The sequence below is a fragment of the Moschus berezovskii genome, chromosome 22 (genome assembly GCF_049115385.1).
Source record: "Moschus berezovskii isolate FMDL1 chromosome 22, NW_MosBer_1.0, whole genome shotgun sequence".
NCBI classification, from domain to species: Eukaryota; Metazoa; Chordata; class Mammalia; order Artiodactyla; family Moschidae; genus Moschus; species Moschus berezovskii.
The window spans coordinates 6,319,843-6,339,575 of NC_142481.1; the positions used below are offsets into that span (position 1 = coordinate 6,319,843).

At 41.6% G+C, this 19,733-nt stretch overlaps 1 protein-coding gene across 2 annotated transcripts in view; it reads left to right on the plus strand.

Moving 5' to 3' along the window:
- The window catches only part of LOC129546452 (uncharacterized), a 32,957-nt gene extending 19,227 nt beyond the window's left edge, over positions 1-13,730 (plus strand). For both annotated transcript variants that reach the window (XM_055411433.2, XM_055411434.2), the window contains one exon: positions 1,998-13,730. In XM_055411433.2, the coding sequence (XP_055267408.2) occupies positions 1,998-3,286 (1,289 nt within the window). In that variant the 3' untranslated portion in view covers positions 3,287-13,730. The remainder of the gene's footprint in view (positions 1-1,997) is intronic.
- Positions 13,731-19,733: the final 6,003 nt, after the last annotated feature.

Sequence of the window (19,733 nt, forward strand, 5' to 3'; positions counted from 1 at the left end):
CAAATAATATCACAATTCTTCCAGTTAATAACAGCAGCACCGGTGCCCATGGCTTTCTGTGGGCTGTATGAGAATGTGTCAGAGCAAACCAGAAGTGGGGATATTGACCACAGTGGTGGTCTGTAAATGTGATATTAGAGTTTTGGGAAGGTTCATAGTCTATTGCCTGCAGAATTAATTAGACAAGAAAGAATCAGTAAGATAGGGTAACTACACTTTTAAGTTAAAAGTTGAGGATCCTTTATTCTAAACTGCTTCCCCCAGATGTTTGTTCAAGACTTAACTTGGCGTCTTTCCTTTGTAGTCATTGTTTGTGCGATGAATGGACCTTCTCCATACTCTGGGCATCTCCTAAAGTCTTCAGAGTTGAAAAGCATGAAGCTTCATCTTTGCCTGTTTCTGTCATTTGTTAACCAGTGTAAATTCATTAAACTTCATGGCCTTAACAATACTATTTATTTGCTGATGCCCCCCAATTTCTGTCTACTGACTAAACCTTCCCTCATCCTCATGTAGTCACCTGATACTTCTTTTTTGCACTCAGAGATCTGACACCTACATCATAGTCACATGACTTTTTGTTCCTCTTTTTGTTCACACCACAGATTTAATCCCTCAGCAAGTTTGGTCTCACTGTCTCCTTATATCCCAAGGGCTCCACTCTTTTCTGTCACTATTGTTTTCTCACTTACACGTCAGTGTCCAGTATTTTTTGCCAAAATTGTTATAGTTTTGTTGAAAATACTCGACTTCTTTAATCTTGCTTCTCTCTGTTCTCCACACAGTAATCAAATGACTTTTTTCAAAAATTTTGCTATTTTTATTTATTTATAAAAAGGAAGTAAGGAAAGTCCGTGTTTCTAGCTACTCACCACCCCACCCCCCACAATGGTCATGAGCATAAGCTTCAGAAACATCTGACTTTTTAAAGACATAGTGTTTTGACAGTTACCTGGAATGAAAAAATGGGGTATGGCAAGGTAAACCATCATGTGGAACAACCTTCTGAGTGGGAGGTTAGAGCGCAAAATCTAAAGTGTAATCTAAGAACAATGCTATATGACATAGCAGATCATTACCAGTTTTCATAACCGCAGTCCACAAGCCTAGAAATAGTGTTATGTCACAATACTGAAGACCTTGTAATTCACATACACAAAGGGTGACATTTTTGAAGTGAAAGCTAAGACGTCTTTCTTCTAGTATTACCTTGAATGGCATCCTGTTACTGTTATTAATGATGCAATATCTGAATTCCTTCCGGAGTCCTCCTACACATGAGCATTTCCTGACTGCTGCCTGCTTTTTTACTTCTTTATGTAAAAATGAAGTATAATGAAGTTAATTTTTGCAAACAACCCACGATGTAACCAGCATTTAGATCGGAAATACTAGAATACTGTGCAAGATGCCATTGTGAGAATCTAAAATAATTTAGTCATTCTGCATTCAGGCCATTATGAGTAATCCTTCTATATAACTTGATACAAATGTCTTCTTTTATTTTCTATTTTTTCCTTTTGAAAATATTTATTCCTAAATAGTTTAGACTTCAAGTGAAATCCCAAGATTATGCACAGATTTCATGTACATTGTTTTTGCAGATTCCCTTAAGTGGTAGTACACATTTGCTTTATCGTAATCTGTCATTTTACACACACACACATACACACACAAGTACATATTGCTTTCCTGAACTCTTGACCCCTAATAATGACCCTTTATAAATACATAACTGTGTATTTCCTAGAAACAGGTAGTTTAAAAAACATAAACAGAATAGTTATCAAAATCAGAATGTTACTACTTATACAGAACTATTATCCAATCTAGAGTTTCCTCAAATTTTACTACTTATCTCACTCTTATTTTTATAATAATAATTAAAAAAAAAACCTTTTTCTGGACCTTTACTTGCTATGTTGTTCATTCTGCTATGAGTACTCTGGCTTTAATATAGCTGTCAGAGTTTGCTAATTATAACTCAACTTCTTTAGGCAAGAAACTATATGGATGCAATCAAAATGCAGTGGATACTTGTCAACCACTCACAACCATGCCTTGGAGAACTCCCGCAGGAAATAATTCCCGTGGATGCCGTGATTATAAGAGAACCTTTGCCAGTGAGTTAAAGCTGGTCACTCATCAGGACACTCACACAGGAGAAAGCCCGTACACATGCAGTCGATGTCAGAAAGCCTGCATTACAAAGTCAGCACTCGCCTATCACCAGAAGACCCGACACAGAGAAGGGAAGTCCCACAGATGCGGCAAATGTGGGAAAGCTTTTCCTTGGAAGTCAAAGCTCAGCTTACATCAGAGGACTCACTCAGGAGAAAGACCCTTCCGATGTGGACTTTGTAATAAAGCCTTCATGGTGAAAGCACATCTCACTGTACATCAGAGAACTCACACAGGAGAGAAGCCATACAAATGCTCTGATTGTGAGAAAGCCTTCTCAAAAAAGACTCAGCTCCTAATTCATCAGCGAATCCACACAGGAGAGAGACCATATGGGTGCAGTGAATGTCAGCAAACCTTCATCCAGAAGTCAGATCTCAGCGATCATAAGAAAAGTCATCACGCAGCAGAGAAATCTCACGAATGCAGTGAATGTGGGAAGATTCTGTCCTCTAAGTCCACTCTCATTGTACATCACAGAACCCATACAGGCGAGAAACCCTTCAAATGCAGTGCATGTGTTAGAGCCTTCACGTCAAAGGCGCATCTTGTTATCCATGAGAGAGTTCATACCGGAGAGAGACCGTATGAATGCTCAAACTGTGAGAAGGCCTTCTCCACTAAGGCGTATCTCATGATCCATCAGCGAATTCACACAGGAGAGAGACCTTATGGATGCAGTGAATGTCCACAGGCTTTCATCCAGAAGTCAGGTCTCACTAACCATCTAAAAAATTGTCATGCCAAAGTGAAACTGTGTGAATGCCCCGAATGTGGGAAGGTTCTGTCGTGTAAGTCAACGCTCATTATACATCAGAGAACCCACACAGGTGAAAAACCATTCAAATGCAATGTATGTGACAAGGCTTTCACAGCCAAATCCTATCTCACCGTACATCAGAGAATTCATACAGGAGAGAAACCATATGAATGCCCCCATTGTAAGAAAGCGTTTACTACTCTGTCAGCTCTTATCAGTCACCGGAGAACTCACACAGGAGAGAGGCCCTATGGATGCAATGAATGTCAGAAAGCCTTCTTTCGGAAATCAGTGCTTGCTAATCATCAGCGAACTCAGCATAGAGGAAAATCCTGTGCACAGTGACTGTGAGACCGTGACACAGCTCTTTGGATTCACCTTGTCTACTCACAGAACTCATACAGAATGGAAATGCCTTAAGTGTTCTCATTATACAGACTGTTCTGGAACTCCTTAATAGGAAAGAAACCTTGTACATGGAATGAAAGTTGTACATCTTACATCTGAAGACATTCACCTTGTTACACCTTAGGGATCTCGCCAAAAAAAGAAGCGAGAATGGGCTTTCCTGGTGGTGCAGTGGTATAAAGAATCTGTCTGCCAACGCAGGAGATGCAGGTTTGACCCCTGAATCGAGAAGATCCCCTGGAGTAGTAAAAGGCAACCCACTCCAGTATTCTGTCCTAGGGAATTCTGTGGGCAGAGGACCCTGGCAGGCTGCAGTCCATGGGGTCACACAGAGTCAGACATGACTGATCATGCAACGTACTATAAAGGCAGCGATTGTCAAAAGACTTTATTTGAAAGTCACAGGCTATGTATTTAAGAGGCAGCCCATGTGGGTGCAGGGAAAGTGGGAAATTTTTCTTTTTCAAGTCATGTTGGTTATACGTTAGGGTATTCATTCAGGAGAGGGACCCTGTAGTTGCAGTGAATACAAGCAAGCTAAGAAAAGTCACATCTCATTGTACATAAAAATGGAAGTTTCAGGAATGTTTTGATAATGACAGTATCCCCTAGAAAAGTCAAAACTCTTTGATCATCTTGTACAGGATATAGATCCTATGGATGTGGTGAATGTGGTAGTCTTCCCACCTTACATCAACACACAGAGAGGAGGATAGCCTTGTTAATGTAGTAAACGTAGTCCCTCCTTCATGTAGATGATCTCCTTGAACTGCAAGGAGATCAAACCAGTCAACCCTAAAGGAAACCAACACATAATATTCATCAGAAGGACTTATACTGAAGTTGAAGCTCCAATTCTTTGGCCACCTGATGCAAAGAACTGACTCATTAGAAAAGACCCCAATGCTGGGACAGATTGAGGGCAGGAGGACAAGGGGGTGACAGTGGATGAGATGGTCAGATGGCATCACCGACTCAATGGACATGAGTTTGAGCAGGCTCTGGGAGATAGTGGAGGACAGGGAAGCCTGGCGTGCTGCAGTCCACGGGGTCACAGAGTCAAACACGACTTAGCAAGTGAACAGTGACCCAGGAATTCCACTCTTGGGTATATACCCAAAAAAGTTGAAACAGATAATTAAATACTTGCATAAGAATATTCATAGCAGCACACTGTTCACAATAACCAGAGGATGGAAACAACCCAGATGCCCATCAGTGGCTAAATGGATAAACAAAATACATGTATATATGTAACAGAGTATTAATCACCCATACAAGTGAACTATCGATACATATTATAAAATGAATAAGCCTTAGAAATAGTCAAGTGAACTATCAATACATATTATAAAATGAATAAGCCTTAGTACACTGAGTGAAAGAAACCAGACCCAAAATACCATTCATTGGGACTTTCCTGGTGGTCTGCTATTTAAGACTGCACTTCCAATGCAGGAAGCATGAGTTTGGTCCCTGGATGGGGAACTAAGATCCCACATGCCACCCAACTGGAAGAAAAAAAAAGGATCACATATTATATTTCTATAAAATGTGCAGAAACCATAAATCTATAGAGACATAAGAGCTTCCCTGGTGGCTCAGTGGTAAAGAATCACTTGCCAATTCAGGAGACCCAGATTCAATCCCTGGGTCCAGAAGATCCCCTGAAATGGCAACCCACTGCAGTATTCTTGCCTGGAAAATCCCGTGGACAGATGAGCCTGGCGGCCTACAGTCCATGGTGTCTCAAAAGAGACATGACTGAGCAACTAAACAACAACAACATAGAAGCATAAAGGAAATCGGTGGTTACCGGGACCTGGGGGGAATGGGAAATAGAGACTCAGTGATTACTGGCTACAGAGTCTCCTTTCAGAATGATGAATATGCTTTGGAACTAGATAGAGGTGGTGATTGCATAACATTCTCAGTATAGTGAATGCTCACTGAATAGTTTGAAATGGTTAACTATATTTTGTGAATTTTTACATCAATAAAAAAATATTTGAAAAGAATAACAGTGCAAGAAGCTTGGCACTCAAAATGCAAATAAAAATCATTTGTTGTTGTCCAGTAGCTAAGTCATGTCTGACTCTGCAACCCTATGGTCACACCAGGCTTCCCTGTCCTTCACTATCTCCCAGAGTTTGCTCAAATTCATGTCCATTGAGTCAGTGATGATACTTACAGAAAAAACAAAACCCTGCACAGTAAAACTGGTGTAAATATACAGCCTTTAACTTAATAGATATTAGCTACCAAAACTTTATAGCTAACATCATATTTAATGATGAAATTTTGAAGATATTCTCTAGTTATTCACCAGTGAGGTACACAAATCTGCTGTCTCTATTCCTGCTAAACACTCTGCTGGAGGTCTTAACCAACATAGCATGACAATAATAACAACTAATGGGTTTAAAAATTGGAAACAAAATTGTCGTTACTTGCAGATGATTTGATTGCCTATGTGGAGAGACGAGAACCCATAGACAATCATGTAGAAAAAGAGTCCACTGCATAGCATAGGGAACTATATTCAATATCCTGTGATAAATCATATTGGAAAGAGTATAAAAAAGAATGTATGTGTATAACTGAGTTATTTTGCTGTACAGCAGAAATTAACATTGTAAATCAACTATTGGGAGAGAAGTGGGGACAGAAAATAAAAGGTATGAACATTGGTCTAATCATTTTAGTCTAGGGAGCAAGCTAGAGATCATCTAAGCTGACATAAAAAAAAATAGAAGACAAGTACATGTCAACGAAAAATTAGTCAATCTCAGGATTCATGGGGTCGCAAAGAGTCGGACACGACTGAGCGACTGAACTGAACTGAAGGAAAATTTTATTCGAGCCCAGTTGAGAATTGTAACCCAGGAACAGCCTCTCAGAAAGTTCCAAAACCCGTTCTACCTGTTAGAAGTCAAACACACTTATGTACGTGTTCTGAGACCGATGGCTGTACGCTAAATGGCATACTGTTGACAGCTCATACAGCCCAGGTCTGAGCATCACTGTGGTCCCTTACAAGGTCAGGGAGTGCTAAGGAGTTGTCTCGGCGCTGGGAGGATGTAGCTCTTTATGGTTGAGCTGGCATTTCTCCTGATGGGGGAGGTTTGGTCGATGCCTGGAGAATCCCATGGACAGAGAAGCCTGGTAGGCTACAGTCCACGGGGTCGCAGAGTCGGACATGACTGAGCGACGGAACGGAACGGAACGGAATGTAGGTAAACAAGGCACAGTGGGGAGTGAGGGAAGGCCACCGGGCAGGAACAATTCTTTATGTTTAAATTTTTCTGGGAATTCCCTGGTGGTCCAGTGGTGAGGACTCCATGCTCTCACTGCCAAGGGCTGGAGTTTGATCCCTGCTTGGGGAGCTAAAATCCCATAAGGCTCGTGGCACAATCAAAAAATAATAACATAAAAAAACGCATATTTCTTGTCTTAACCATAAGGTGTGAATTTTATTTCACATACACATAAAATATAAAAAGAAACACGAAGACAAGTGTACAGTTAATCCTGGATAGTGGAAGGAAAAAGAGAGGAAGTGGAACTATACGAATTGTATCATTACATAGAGTGGGCACTCAACAAGTTAGGGTAGAAGCAGTTTCCAAAGTGATTGGGTCACTTTTGCTGACTTGGCCCCAAGATGGTTCAAAAAAACAGATTTGGGCACAAAAGTTGGAGGGACTGGCAGGAGTGATCAGGGCTCCTGCAAGTGAGAATAAGATCCATCCAGAGCCTTCCCAGCAATCCAGCACCTCAGACACAGCTTGTGTCCTCAACAGTGACACACTGTTAGCCAAATGCAAGTTCATGTGCTCGACGCACTGTGAAATCAAACAACCCTGAAATGTGACGGTTTGGACCAGAGAAGGTTGTATTGCAGGGCTATGAAAGAGACAGGTGCTTCATGCTCAAAAAAGCCCCAACTCCTGGAAGAGTTTCAGCAAAGCCCTTTTAAAGGCAGGGTGAGGGAGGGGCATGGTTAGTTATCACAGACTTCTTGGTGTGGGTATCCTTGCTTCTTGCAGCTGTTGTCCATGTAGGTCAGTTCACTTTGTTCCAGTAAACCTCCAGCAAGACAAAGGTTATTGTCTCCTCTGCAACTTTTTATATAAATTGGCTTTTTTTAACAAGGGGAGTAAAATATATAGATCTTTTATTTCTTTTTTAATATTTCAACCTTGCTTCCTATTTTAATGTTGCTAGTAGACAACAGAAAGTGTCTGACATTGAATCTACACCAAAGGAGTACCATTGTTCATTTCTCCTTCAGTTCAGTCTCTCAGTCGTGTCCGACTCTTTGTGACCCCATGGACTGCAGCACGCCAGACCTCCCTGTCCATCACCAACTCCTGGAATTTACTCAAACTCATGTCCATTGAGTTGGTGATGCCATCCAACCATCTCATCCTCTGTTGTCCCTTCTCCTCCCACCTTCAATCTTTCCCAGCATCAGGGTCTTTTTCAATGAGTCAGTTCTTCGCATCAGGTGGCCAAAGTATTGGAGTTTCAGCTTCAACATCAGTCCTTCCAATGAATATTCAGGACTGATTTCCTTTAAGATGGACTGGCTGGATCTCCTTGCAGTCCAAGGGACTCTCAAGAGAGTGAGATTCAAGTGAGATTAAAAAAAAAAAAAAAACAGGTTGGAGCACTTTATGAAACAATCATTGATTTTTGAAAAACATTTTAAAAATAATTTAGTACATGTATTTATTTTTGACTGCATTAGGTCTTCACTGTTTTGTGCAGGCTTTCTCTAGTTGGAGAGAGTGGGAACGCCTCTTGAGTTGCGGCGCACAAGCTTCTCATTGCGGTGGCTTCTCTTGTTGCAGAGCACAGGCTTAATGGTCAGAGTCTTGAGATGGGCTCTCCCATATATTTCAGGCTCTGGGCAACGTTCTTTTGCAAAATGTGCATTATGACTAAGCACAGGCAACAGAGCACAGAGTTTAGGAAGAAATGGATCTAATACGGAGTCAGATTTACTCTTCCCTCTTACGACACCACAGCTCAGAGTCCAACATGAACATGACAGGTCTCATCTCTGTGACCCTGGTTTGCAGGGGGTGTGTGTAAGGAGGGGCGGGAGACAGGACTTGAGGATCGACTTTGCCATCCCAGCACAGTGCTGAGGGGCATACAGGATTCACTGCAGTGGGGGCAGGAAATGTTGCCCTCAGCTGCACCTGCTTTTAATTAGTTCTGTGTTAATCCCCAGGAACTGCAGATGCCGACTTGTCTTGGGACTAATGTTGACAGCTTCTTTGCAGATGTACCATGGTTCCTCTGCAGAAGCTGTCAGTGCCTTGCAAGTGCCAGGGTAATTGCAGCTGTTCGGGCAGAGGGGGAGATGAACTCATCTCGAGACATACAGCTGCCGTGGCTTGCATGGCACATATTTACTGACAGCCATGGTCTTGCTGCCTGTTCCAGCAGCAGCGATCAACCCTGGTGAGTGTGTCCGTATGGCTCAGACTCCAGCAAGGTGAGGGAGACAGTGTCCAGGAGGAGAGGGCAGCTGAGGAACTGGGCGGGACAGCGGCTTTTCCCCCTTTCATCTCAGGACAGCTTTGTCTCAGCTGGACTCCTTCCTGGGCTGAGAGAGGGACGGGGCAGGTGTAACAGCAGAGACTCCCAGAGCAGACAAGGGAGGGCGGTGGATACTTGGTTGGAAGGGGGATGGACGTTGCCCAGGCTGTGCCCAGCCTGAGAGTAAGGGTTGCTTTTCTTCCTCCTGCTGTTGCCCCTTAAGATTGGAGACGAGATTTTCCATCAACCCAAACCACTCAGCGCTGAGTTGAGAGTTGAGTTGAGACATTTTGATGTCTAGGGTTCAGGGTTAACATGCAGACTCTTGAGCCATGGCCCCTGTTGTCTGCACACACGTGGGCACTCACACTTACACTGCTCCACAGTCTGGAAGGACCTGGAGAAATGGACAGGCGTGGAACCTAGTGAGGTTGTAATATCGTACATGCTTTTCTTTGCCACCAAAAGGCACAGCTTCAAAGCACACTGAGTAACAGTCCAGTTTTTGGGAGCGGGAGCAGCTTATCTTCTATTCCTAGCTCTGCCTCCTACAATCTGGGGGACCAGGGACTCCTGACAGCAAGTCTCAGCCTCCCAGTCAGTGAGCCGGGATTAGGATCACCCTGAATGGTGAGCAGGGTGGCTGAATGTTTAAGAGGGTGACAGGCAGGTGCACAGCAAGTCTCTGGAAATGGTGGTAGTGATGGTCTCGCCTTCATGACACTAGAGCCAGTATTTTGCAGTTAGAAAGACACACAGCTGGCAACAACTGTCATCAAATTTCACCCCATCTCTCGGTGATTCTGTGTTGATTTCCCAGTTCCATCTGGTGGTGTTTTGGAGATTTTGTGGGATGGATCCGAATGACTCGGTGTATTCGTGTGTGTGTGTGAGAGAGAGACAGAGACAGAAAGACTGCCTAGACCATGCCCACGTTTACCAAGCTACCAGTGATTTAATCCTAAGATACTTAGGAAAAATGAGACAGTACATCCAAACATGATGTCTTACTCAGCAGAGAAGGCTATTGATGTGTTTAGGAGTTTCTTCTTAGCAAAGATTTCCATAGTAGAGAAGAATAACCCCTTTACAACACAGATCAGTGTTTTTCTTTTTTTGCTTTATCTTTGTGAAAGTGCCTCTTAGACCTCAAAAGGCGGGAGTGGGGTCGGGGAGGGGACTGCTTTTTAAAAAAATTTATTGAAGTGTGGTGATATACAGTATTAATTTCTGCTGTACAGCAAAGTGATTCAGTTGTATATATGTGTGTGTGTGTGAATATAACTTTATAAATTATTTTCCATGATGGTTTATCACAGGATATTAAATTTAGTTCTCTGTGCTATTCAGTAACATAAACGGCAAGGTAGGACAGAAACCTGCCTCTGGGAATTCCCTGTCCAGTGGCTAAGATTCAGCACTTTTGCTGCCAGGGCCCTGATTCAGTCCCTGGTTGGGGGACTAAGCCGAGTAGTGCAGTGAAAAAAAAAAAAAATTGCCTTCTTAAAATTGGCTAGTAGGATTTGAATTACCCACTGATTCACTTAACATATTAAGTAAACTTTAGTACCAAAAGAGAAACCAATCTGGTTTCAAGACTAAAGAATGAATTTATTTTTTAAAAAATCAGAAGTACATACCTTGGGTCACATCAGACCTAGGCTGCAATTTAGTGGAACTGAGTGACCTTGAGAAGATTAAAAAAAGTCTCTCTGGCTCATTTTCCATCCATGTAAAATAGTATAATAATATTCATTGGATAATGATCTTTGACACTGAACATTCAATATTAACTTAAAAGGGCCTATTCTTGGCCCTGTATGTAAAAGCTCATCAATAAATTGTATCTCCTGGTATATTCTCTGAATGGACTGTGACCACTTACTGGGAAGTGAGTTAAAAATACAGAAATTGGAGCTTCCCTTGTGACTCAGTGGTAAAGAATCTGCCTGCCAATGCAGGAGACACAGATTCGATCCCTGGTCTGGGAAAATCTCACAAGCCACAGAGCAACTAAGCCTGTGTATATTAAATTTAAAAAAAATACAGAAGTTGGTGAAAAGAGAAAGTGAAAGTCGCTCAGTCGTGTCCAACTCTTTAGGACTCCATGGTCTGTACAGTCTGTGGAATTCTCCAGGCCAGAATACTGGAGTGGGTAGCTGTTCCCTTCTCCAGGGGATCTTCCCAAGCCTGTGATCGATTCCAGGTCTCCTGCATTGCAGGTGGATTCTTTACCAGCTGAGCCACCAGGGAAGCCCAAGAATACTGGAGTGGGTAGCCTAACCCTTCTCCAGTGGATCTTCCCAACCCAGGAGTAGAACCAGGGTCTCCTGCATTGCAGGCGGATTCTTTAACCAGCTGAGCTACCAGAGAGGCTACAGAAATTGGTAGCTCTGTTAATTACTTCTGTCTTCCTAATCACTGCCAATTCTTTTACCTCTCAAAGAATTCCCCTTTGGGTGAATAGGCCTCTTCTAAGGCCATTCTTCCTTTTTTATTTTTTTAATTGTCTTCACATCGGTCTCATTGAAGATTCAGGGTTTATTTCCAGCGCTCTTACAGCTGGCAGCGTTCTCAAATGTCACAGTTCCTGACTCCAAAGAGCAAGTCTAACCATGCCTGACTCACCAGTGCTTGACCTGATCTTTACAATTCCATTTTCATCTTCATATTTATTTCTGCCAATGCTTGCCCCTGTGGCACTTGGAACACTCAAGGCTTTTTTTCCCCCTTGTCCTTGCTGTCAGTTTAATTTTTTTTTCCATGAAGAGAAACCCCTGAAGCACCAAGCACCCAGTGGAAAAGGCAAAATCAAGAGACATCTTGAGCCCTATTGCAGAAACTTATCATCTGTAGTAAAGTGGGTAAAGACAGCATCCCTAGAACCTGCAGTCCTAGAAGCGCGCTGGACTGCAGCACGCTGTGGTGGGCTCTTTGCTGTCTGGCCCCATGCAAGCACATTCAGGGGTCAGCCAGAGTCTTGGATAGACATTCTGGCTAAGACTGATGGTCACACTTTTCTGGCTCTCTTTTTGTCTTTTCTTCCTTTTTTTTTAAGTTCTTTTTTTTTTTAACTTTACAGCCTCTGTGGTTATCCTGTCGTTGGGTACTTTAGACCGGTAGGATTATGGGGAATCTATTTGGGCTTTAGGCATGATGCTAGCTACAACCTGCCTTCAGGAAGAGTCATTTAAGAAAAGAAAGAAAAGAAAACTCATGCTTCTTCCAAGTCTCACCTCAGCAGGATTTGCCTGCTGTTGTTTACTCTTTAGTGAACTACTTCTGTTGTTGTTTAGTCGCTCAGTCGTGTCCATGGATTGCGACCCCATGGATTGTAGCCTGCCAGGCTCATCTGTCCATGGGATTTCCCAGGCAAGAATACTGGAGTGGGTTGCCGTTTCCTTCTCCAGGGGATCTTCCCCACCCAGGGATGTAACCCACATCTCCTGCATTGGCAGACAGTTCTTTACCACTGAGCCACCAGGGAAGCTGAACTAACTCTATGGATACTCATTTAAAAATACAACATAACATAATATAAATAAATATATGTGTATATATATCTGTTGTCCAGAGTCTATGATTGTTATTTGTAGAGTTTGCCCAGCTGTTAACAGAAGCAGAAACTTATTTGTCTTTTATTTTACTTATAGTGTTTCATGAAAACTTTCTTCTTTTTAACCTTTATATAGTTGATTTTATCAATATATTATTGTCTTTTGGTATTCAGTCGTAGTTAGAAAGCCTTTCCCTATGTCCAGGTCATAGAGGGATTCACCTATAGTCTCTTATACATAATATATCAAGGGCTCCATTTTAAAAGATTTTGATCTTTCATCTGTTCTACTGCTCAGTTTGCCCATCTGTATGCGAGTACGGGCTTCCCAGGTAGCGCAGTGTTAAAGAACCCACCTACAATATAAGATATGTATACTATATATATTATATAATTATGTATATTATACGTACATTATATGAAAAAAAAGTGAAAGTCGCTCAGTCATGTCCAACTCTTTGTGACTCCATGGAATATACAGTCCATGGAATTCTCCAGGCCAAAATATTGGAGTGGGTAGCTGTTCCCTTCTCCAGGGGGTCTTCCCAACCCAGGGATCAAACCCAGATCTCCCACATTGCAGGCGGATTCTTTACCAGCTGAGCCACCAGGGAAGCCTGTATATTATGTATATATAATACTATGTTTTTGAATGAATATACAGTCAGTTCAGCTCGCCTAGTGGCTCAGTGGTGAAGCACCACCTGCCAGTGCAGGAGATGTGGGTTAGATTCCTAGGTCGGGAAGATCCTCTGGAGAAGGAAGTGGCAACCCATCCAGTATTCTTGTCTGGGAAATCCCATGGACAGAGGAGACTGGCAGGCTACGGTCCTTGGAGTTGCAAAGAATTGGACATTACTGAGCACACACACACAAACATGTGAGTACAACCCTTTTAATTACAGAGATTTTGAATTATGTTTTAACACGTGCTAGAACTGCTCCATAGCCCATCACACTTCTTTTATGCTCTTCCTACCTAATCTTGCATGTTACTTTCCTTGTAATTTAAAAAAACAACTCATTTGGTTCCAGAAAAAAGCTTGTTATTTTTACTAGGTTCATTAAATTTTAAAATTATCTTAGAGCTTATGTCTTTAGAATGTTTAGAAAGCATGGAATGTCCTTTCACTTGACTAGAATTACTTTGATATCCTAATAGAGTGTTTAAATTTTTTTTGCATTAGATTTTTCTGTTTTTGTTAAGTTTATCCCTAAAAAATTATAAATCTTCATTGGTTTTGTAAATAAAATTTATCTTCCATTATATAATCTAACTGACTGTTATATGTGTGTATGACTCATATATTAATTTTAAAGCTTTCTACCTTCCAAAATTTATTGTTTGTTTATTTATTCATGGAGCTTGGGGGAATCTTAGTTCCCTGACCAGAGATTGAATCCAGGCCCTCCACAATGGGCAGTGGGAGGGCAGAGTCCTAACCACTGTACTGCCAGGGAATTCCCATAAATTATTTTATTAGTTGAATTAGTTTCAACATGGATTCTCTAGGGTTTTCATGCTATACCATCATATCATATGCAAGAATAATTTTACTTCTTTTAAAATGCTTATGCTTATTTGTTTTCTGTTGTATACTGACTTACACTTAGAGGATAATATGAATTATTAATTGAAATACCATTCCTCCTTGCTTTGTTCTGGCAATATTTCCCCTTCAGTAAAGTGCTAGTATATAGATTCATAATCATGCCAAGGAGGTATCCATAAACTCCTATATCCTTGAGTGCTTTTTTAAAAAAAAACATGTGGTTGATTTTTGTCAAAGGCTTTTATAACATCAATGAAGATAGTCATATGAATTTTCTTCTTAGATATATCAAGTGGATTTTATAATATCAAGATATATATATGGTGAATTTCAGTAATAAAATTCCTTGCATTCCTTCTCACATGGCCATTCAGTTCAGTCGCTCAGTCGTGTCCAACTCTTTGCGACCCCATGAATCACAGCCCGCCAGGCCTCCCTGTCCGTCACCAACTCCCGGAGTTCACTCAAACTCACGTCCATCGAGTCGGTGATGCCATCCAGCCATCTCATTCTCTGTAGTCCCTGTCTCCTCCCACCCCCAATCCCTCCCAGCATCAGAGTCATTTCCAGTGAGTCAACTCGTCACATGAGGTGGCCAAAGTATTGGAGTTTCAGCTTTAGCATCAGTCCTTCCAGTGAACACCCAGGATTGATCTCCTCTAGAATGGACTGGTTGGATCTCCTTGCAGTCCAAGGGACTCACAAGAGTCTTCTCCAGCACCACAGTTCAAAAGCATCAATTCTTCGGCGCTCAGCTTTCTTCACAGTCCAACTCTCACATCTGTACATGACTACGGGAAAAACCATAGCCTTGACTAGATGGACCTTGGTTGGCAAAGTAATGTCTCTGCTTTTTAATATGCTGTCTAGGTTGGTCATAACTTTCCTTCCAAGGAGTAAGCGTCTTTTAATTTCTTGGCTACAATCAGCATCTGCAGTGATTTTGGAGCCCAAAAAAATAAAGTCTGACACTGTTTCCACTGTTTCTCCATCTATTCCCCATGAAGTGATGGGACCAGATGCCATGATCTTTGTTTTCTGAATGTTGAGCCTCAAGCCAACCTTTTCACTCTCCTCTTTCACTTTCATCAAGAGGCTTTTGAGTTCCTCTTCACTTTCTGCCATAAGGGTGGTGTCATTGCATATCTGAGGTTATTGATATTTCTCCCGGCAATCTTGATTCCAGCTCGTGCTTCTTCCAGCCCAGTGTTTCTCATGATGTACTCTGCATATAAGTTAAATAAGCAGGGTGACAATATACAACCTTGACGTACTCCTTTTCCTATTTGGAACCAGTCTGTTGTTCCATGACCAGTTCTGACTGTTGCTTCCTGACCTGCATATAGGTTTCTCAAGAGGCAGGTCAGGTGGTCTGGTATTCCCATCTCTTTCAGAATGTTCCACAGTTTATTGTGATCCACACAGTCAAAGGCTTTGGCATAGTCAATGAAGCAGAAATAGATGTTTTTCTGGAACTCTCTTGCTTTCTCCATGATCCAGTGGATGTTGGCTATTTGATCTCTGGTTCCTCTGCCTTTTCTAAAACCAGCTTGAACATCTGGAAGTTCACAGTTCACATATTGCTGAAGCCTGGTTTGGAGAATTTTGAGCATGACTTTACTAGCGTGTGAGATGAGTGCAATTGTGCGGTAGTTTGAGCATTCTTTGGCATTGCCTTTCTTTGGGATTGGAATGAAGACTGACCTTTTCCAGTCCTGTGGCCACTGCTGAGTTTTCCAAATTTGCTGGCATATTGAGTGCAGCACTTTCACAGCATCATCTTTCAGGATTTGAAATAGCTCAACTGGAATTCCATCACCTCCACTAGCTTTGTTCGTCGTGATGCTCTCTAAGGCCCACTTGACTTCACATTCCAAAATGTCTGGCTCCAGGTGAGTGATCACGCCATCGTGATTATCTTCATCGTGAAGATCTTTTTTGTACAGTTCTGTGTATTCTTGCCACCTCTTCTTAATATCTTCTGCTTCTGTTAGGTCCCTACCATTTCTGTCCTTTGTCGAGCCCATCTCTGCATGAAATGTTCCCTTGGAATCTCTAATTTTCTTGAAGAGATGTCTTGTTTTTCCTATTCTGTTGTTTTCCTCTATTTCTTTGCATTGATCGCTGAGGAAGGCTTTCTTATCTCTCCTTGCTGTTCTTTGGAACTCTGCATTCAAATGCTTATATCTTTCCTTTTCTCCTTTGCTTTTCGCTTCTCTTCTTTTCACAGCTATTTGTAAGGCCTCTTCAGACAGCCATTTTGCTTTTTTGCATCTCTTTTCCATGGGGATGGTCTTGGTCCCTGTCTCCTGTACAATGTCACGAACCTCCGTCCAGAATTCATCAGGCACTCTATCTATCAGATCTAGTCCCTTAAATCTATTTCTTACTTCCACTGTATAATCATAAGGGATTTGATTTAGGTCCCATCTGAATAGTCTAGTGGTTTTCCCTACTTTCTTCAATTTCAGTCTGAATTTGGCAATAAGGAGTTCATGATCTGAGCCACAGTCAGCTCCTGGTCTTGTTTTTGCTGACTGTATAGAGCTTCTCCATCTTTGGCTGCAAAGAATATAATCAGTCTGATTTCGGTGTTGACCATCTGGTGATGTCCATGTGTAGAGTCTTGTCTTGTGTTGTTGGAAGAGGGTGTTTGCTATGACCAGTGCGTTCTCTTGGCAAAACTCTATTAGCCTTTGCCCTGCTTCATTCCGTGCTCCAAGGCCAAATTTGCCTGTTACTCCAGGTGTTTTTTGACTTCCTACTTTTGCATTCCAGTCCCCTATAATGAAAAGGACATCTTTTTTGGGTGTTAGTTCTAAAAGGTCTAGGTCTTGTAGGTCTTCATAGAACCGTTCAACTTCAGCTTCTTCAGCATTACTGGTTGGGGCATAGACTTGGATTACTGTATTATTGAATGGTTTGCCTTGGAAACAAAGAGAGATCATTCTGTCGTTTTTGAGATTGCATCCAAGTACTGCATTTCGGACTCTTTTGTTGACCATGATGGCTACTCCATTTCTTCTAAAGGATTCCTGCCCACAGTAGTAAATATATTGTTTTCTTAGTGTCAGGTTTTCAGTATGATTTCCACCCCCCTTTGGTCCATGTTTTATGAGAAAGAATGTTTTAAATTTCTAAACGTAAGTGGCACATTTAGTCCTATGCTTATTATTACTGATTGCTAACACACACACAGGCACACTTTTTGTGTGAACTGGTGTGAAAGAATGCACACCTAAAATATTTGATTATCGCAGGGGAGAGAGGAATAAGACTAGAAATGAGAGACAGAGGACAGAAATGAACTTTTTCCTCTCTGTATCTTTGTAATTATTTTATTCCTTAATGGGGATGCACATATTAATTTAATAATTTGGGAGAGCAGTTTTACTAAATTAAAATGTCTACATATTATCATAGATTCTTTAAGTGATGGAATCCCTGACACACATATCTACAATCCTATTTATATCCTTTATTCATTGCGTGATTTCTATTTTATCTTATTGTATTTTTTATAGGTGTCTCCCACACTAGGTTCCCTGCCCTTTGGAACAATGATCCAGGTCAGCTAATTTTTGTATATCTGTGAACCGACAACCTGTCCTGGCATATAGTAGATGTTTAAGAAGAGTTTTTTAAGTGAAATATGAGGGTTTACACCTTGGAGCTTATGGCCTCAACATACACACTGAAGAATTTGGGTAATGGACTAAATAATGAACCATTTTGCATGGCGATGTGAACATAAGCAGACATATGCCAAGATGGCTACTCTAAGTGGTGATTTTGAGCTCATTCCTGTGGACTCCCCTCCCCATAATTGAAATCTCTATCCTCAGAAAGCGAGTTCCTAAGCGCCCAAGATTCCCTATCAGAACTGGGAATAGTGGAGCAAATCTGACTAGTGCTATCACTCTGAGTTCTAACTTCATGACCCTCAGGTTCTTTTCTGAGCTGCTTCCTCCCATGATCTCATGAGAAAGGTTTTTGGTGACTCGATCCTGAGGCTACTCTTCCTGGTCCAAACGGGGCCTGGGGTCCTGGGAAATACCTTTCTGCTCTCAACTTATGCTTCTACATCCTGCACTGGCCATGCCCTGAAGCCCATACACTTGATTATCACCAACATGGCAGTGGCCAACTTTTTGGTTCTTCTTGTCAAGGGGATCCCCCAGATGATTTTTATCTGGGGAATGACACACATCCTGGGCAACACGGGGTGTAAACTTGTCTATTACATCCACAGACTAGCCTGAGGTCTTTCTCTTTGCACCACTTGCCTCTTGAGCAGTTTTCAGGCAATCACCATCAGCCCCAGAACTGGTGGGTGGATGAGGCTCAAGGACAGAGCCTAGAAGAACATCCTTTCTTCCTGCTTCCTGTGTTGGATCTCCAACCTGCTGATAAACGTCTTTGTCCCTATAAATTTAGAGGCTCATCAGCATACTCACAATTCAAACAAGCTACGGGATTATGGGCTGTGTTCTTCAAAAAATCCTGAAATGTCTAGTGCTGCAAAATACACCATTATCATGACTTTCCCAGATGTTGTGTTCATGGGACTCATGATTGGGGCCAGTGTTTACATGGTCCTTCTCCTGCATCGACACCACCAGCGAGTGAAGCATGTTCACACCCTCAGAAATGCCACAGCTTCTCTCCTGAGGCAAAAGCCGCTCAAACCATCCTGCTTCTAACAAGCACCTTCATTTTGTTTTACTTCACCAATTCTGTCTTTACAATCTATAATGTTTTGTCCAAGTCCCACCTCTGAGTGCAGCACACTACCACCTTTCTAGCTGCATGTTATCCCTCTCTGAGCCCCCTGATATTGTTGCTTCGAGATCTCCAAGCACCAAGATTCTGCCCTTAAATGGTGAAAAGAAAAAAATCCCAAATGACTAATGGCCCATTCACAACAGTTTCTCTTTTCTTCACATAATCTGGTTATTCACTTATTCAAAGCAAAGATATATGGATGTCTAGCACGTGACACATACACTCAAGATACTGGAATGTATCTTGATGACAATGAAAAGATTTAGAAGACACTGACTTAACCGCATAGAAGCTTTCAGCTTCACTAAGAAGGCAGACAAATAAATGAATACAATACTGCATAGATGTTAGTATTATCTTGATGCTTTGTGATTGTTTTTTCTTTGAAACAGTTGATGAAAAGTGAAGTTGGATAGACATAATTTTGGGACACATCAAAAATTTGAATGGTTTACTAGGGCAGTTATTCAGTTGGATTCAGGCTCTTCTCCAGTTAAGACTCCACCTCCCAATGCAAGGGGCACAGATGGGTTCAGTCTCTAGTTGGGGAACTAAAGATTCCACATAATGCACAGTGTGGCCAAAAATAGTAATAATAAAATGTCTAGCTTCAATAGAAAGTTGTGATACACAAAGCACAGGAAAGTATTACTTTTTACCTTTACACAGGAAAAAAGTAATCCATAGACATTGTCACTGAGCAGTCTCATATATTAGATTTACTACACAAAGACATTAGATCAGCTATTATAGTCAAGGAACTAAAATAAACCATCTCTGAAAAACTGAAGGAAAGTATGACAATGATGTTTCATGAAATGCAGGATATCAACAAAGAGATGATTTTTAAAAAAGAGAATTTACTAGAGGGGCTTCACAGCAGATTTCAGTTGTAGAAGACAGAATAGGTAAACAAGATCAGTCAATAAAGATTATC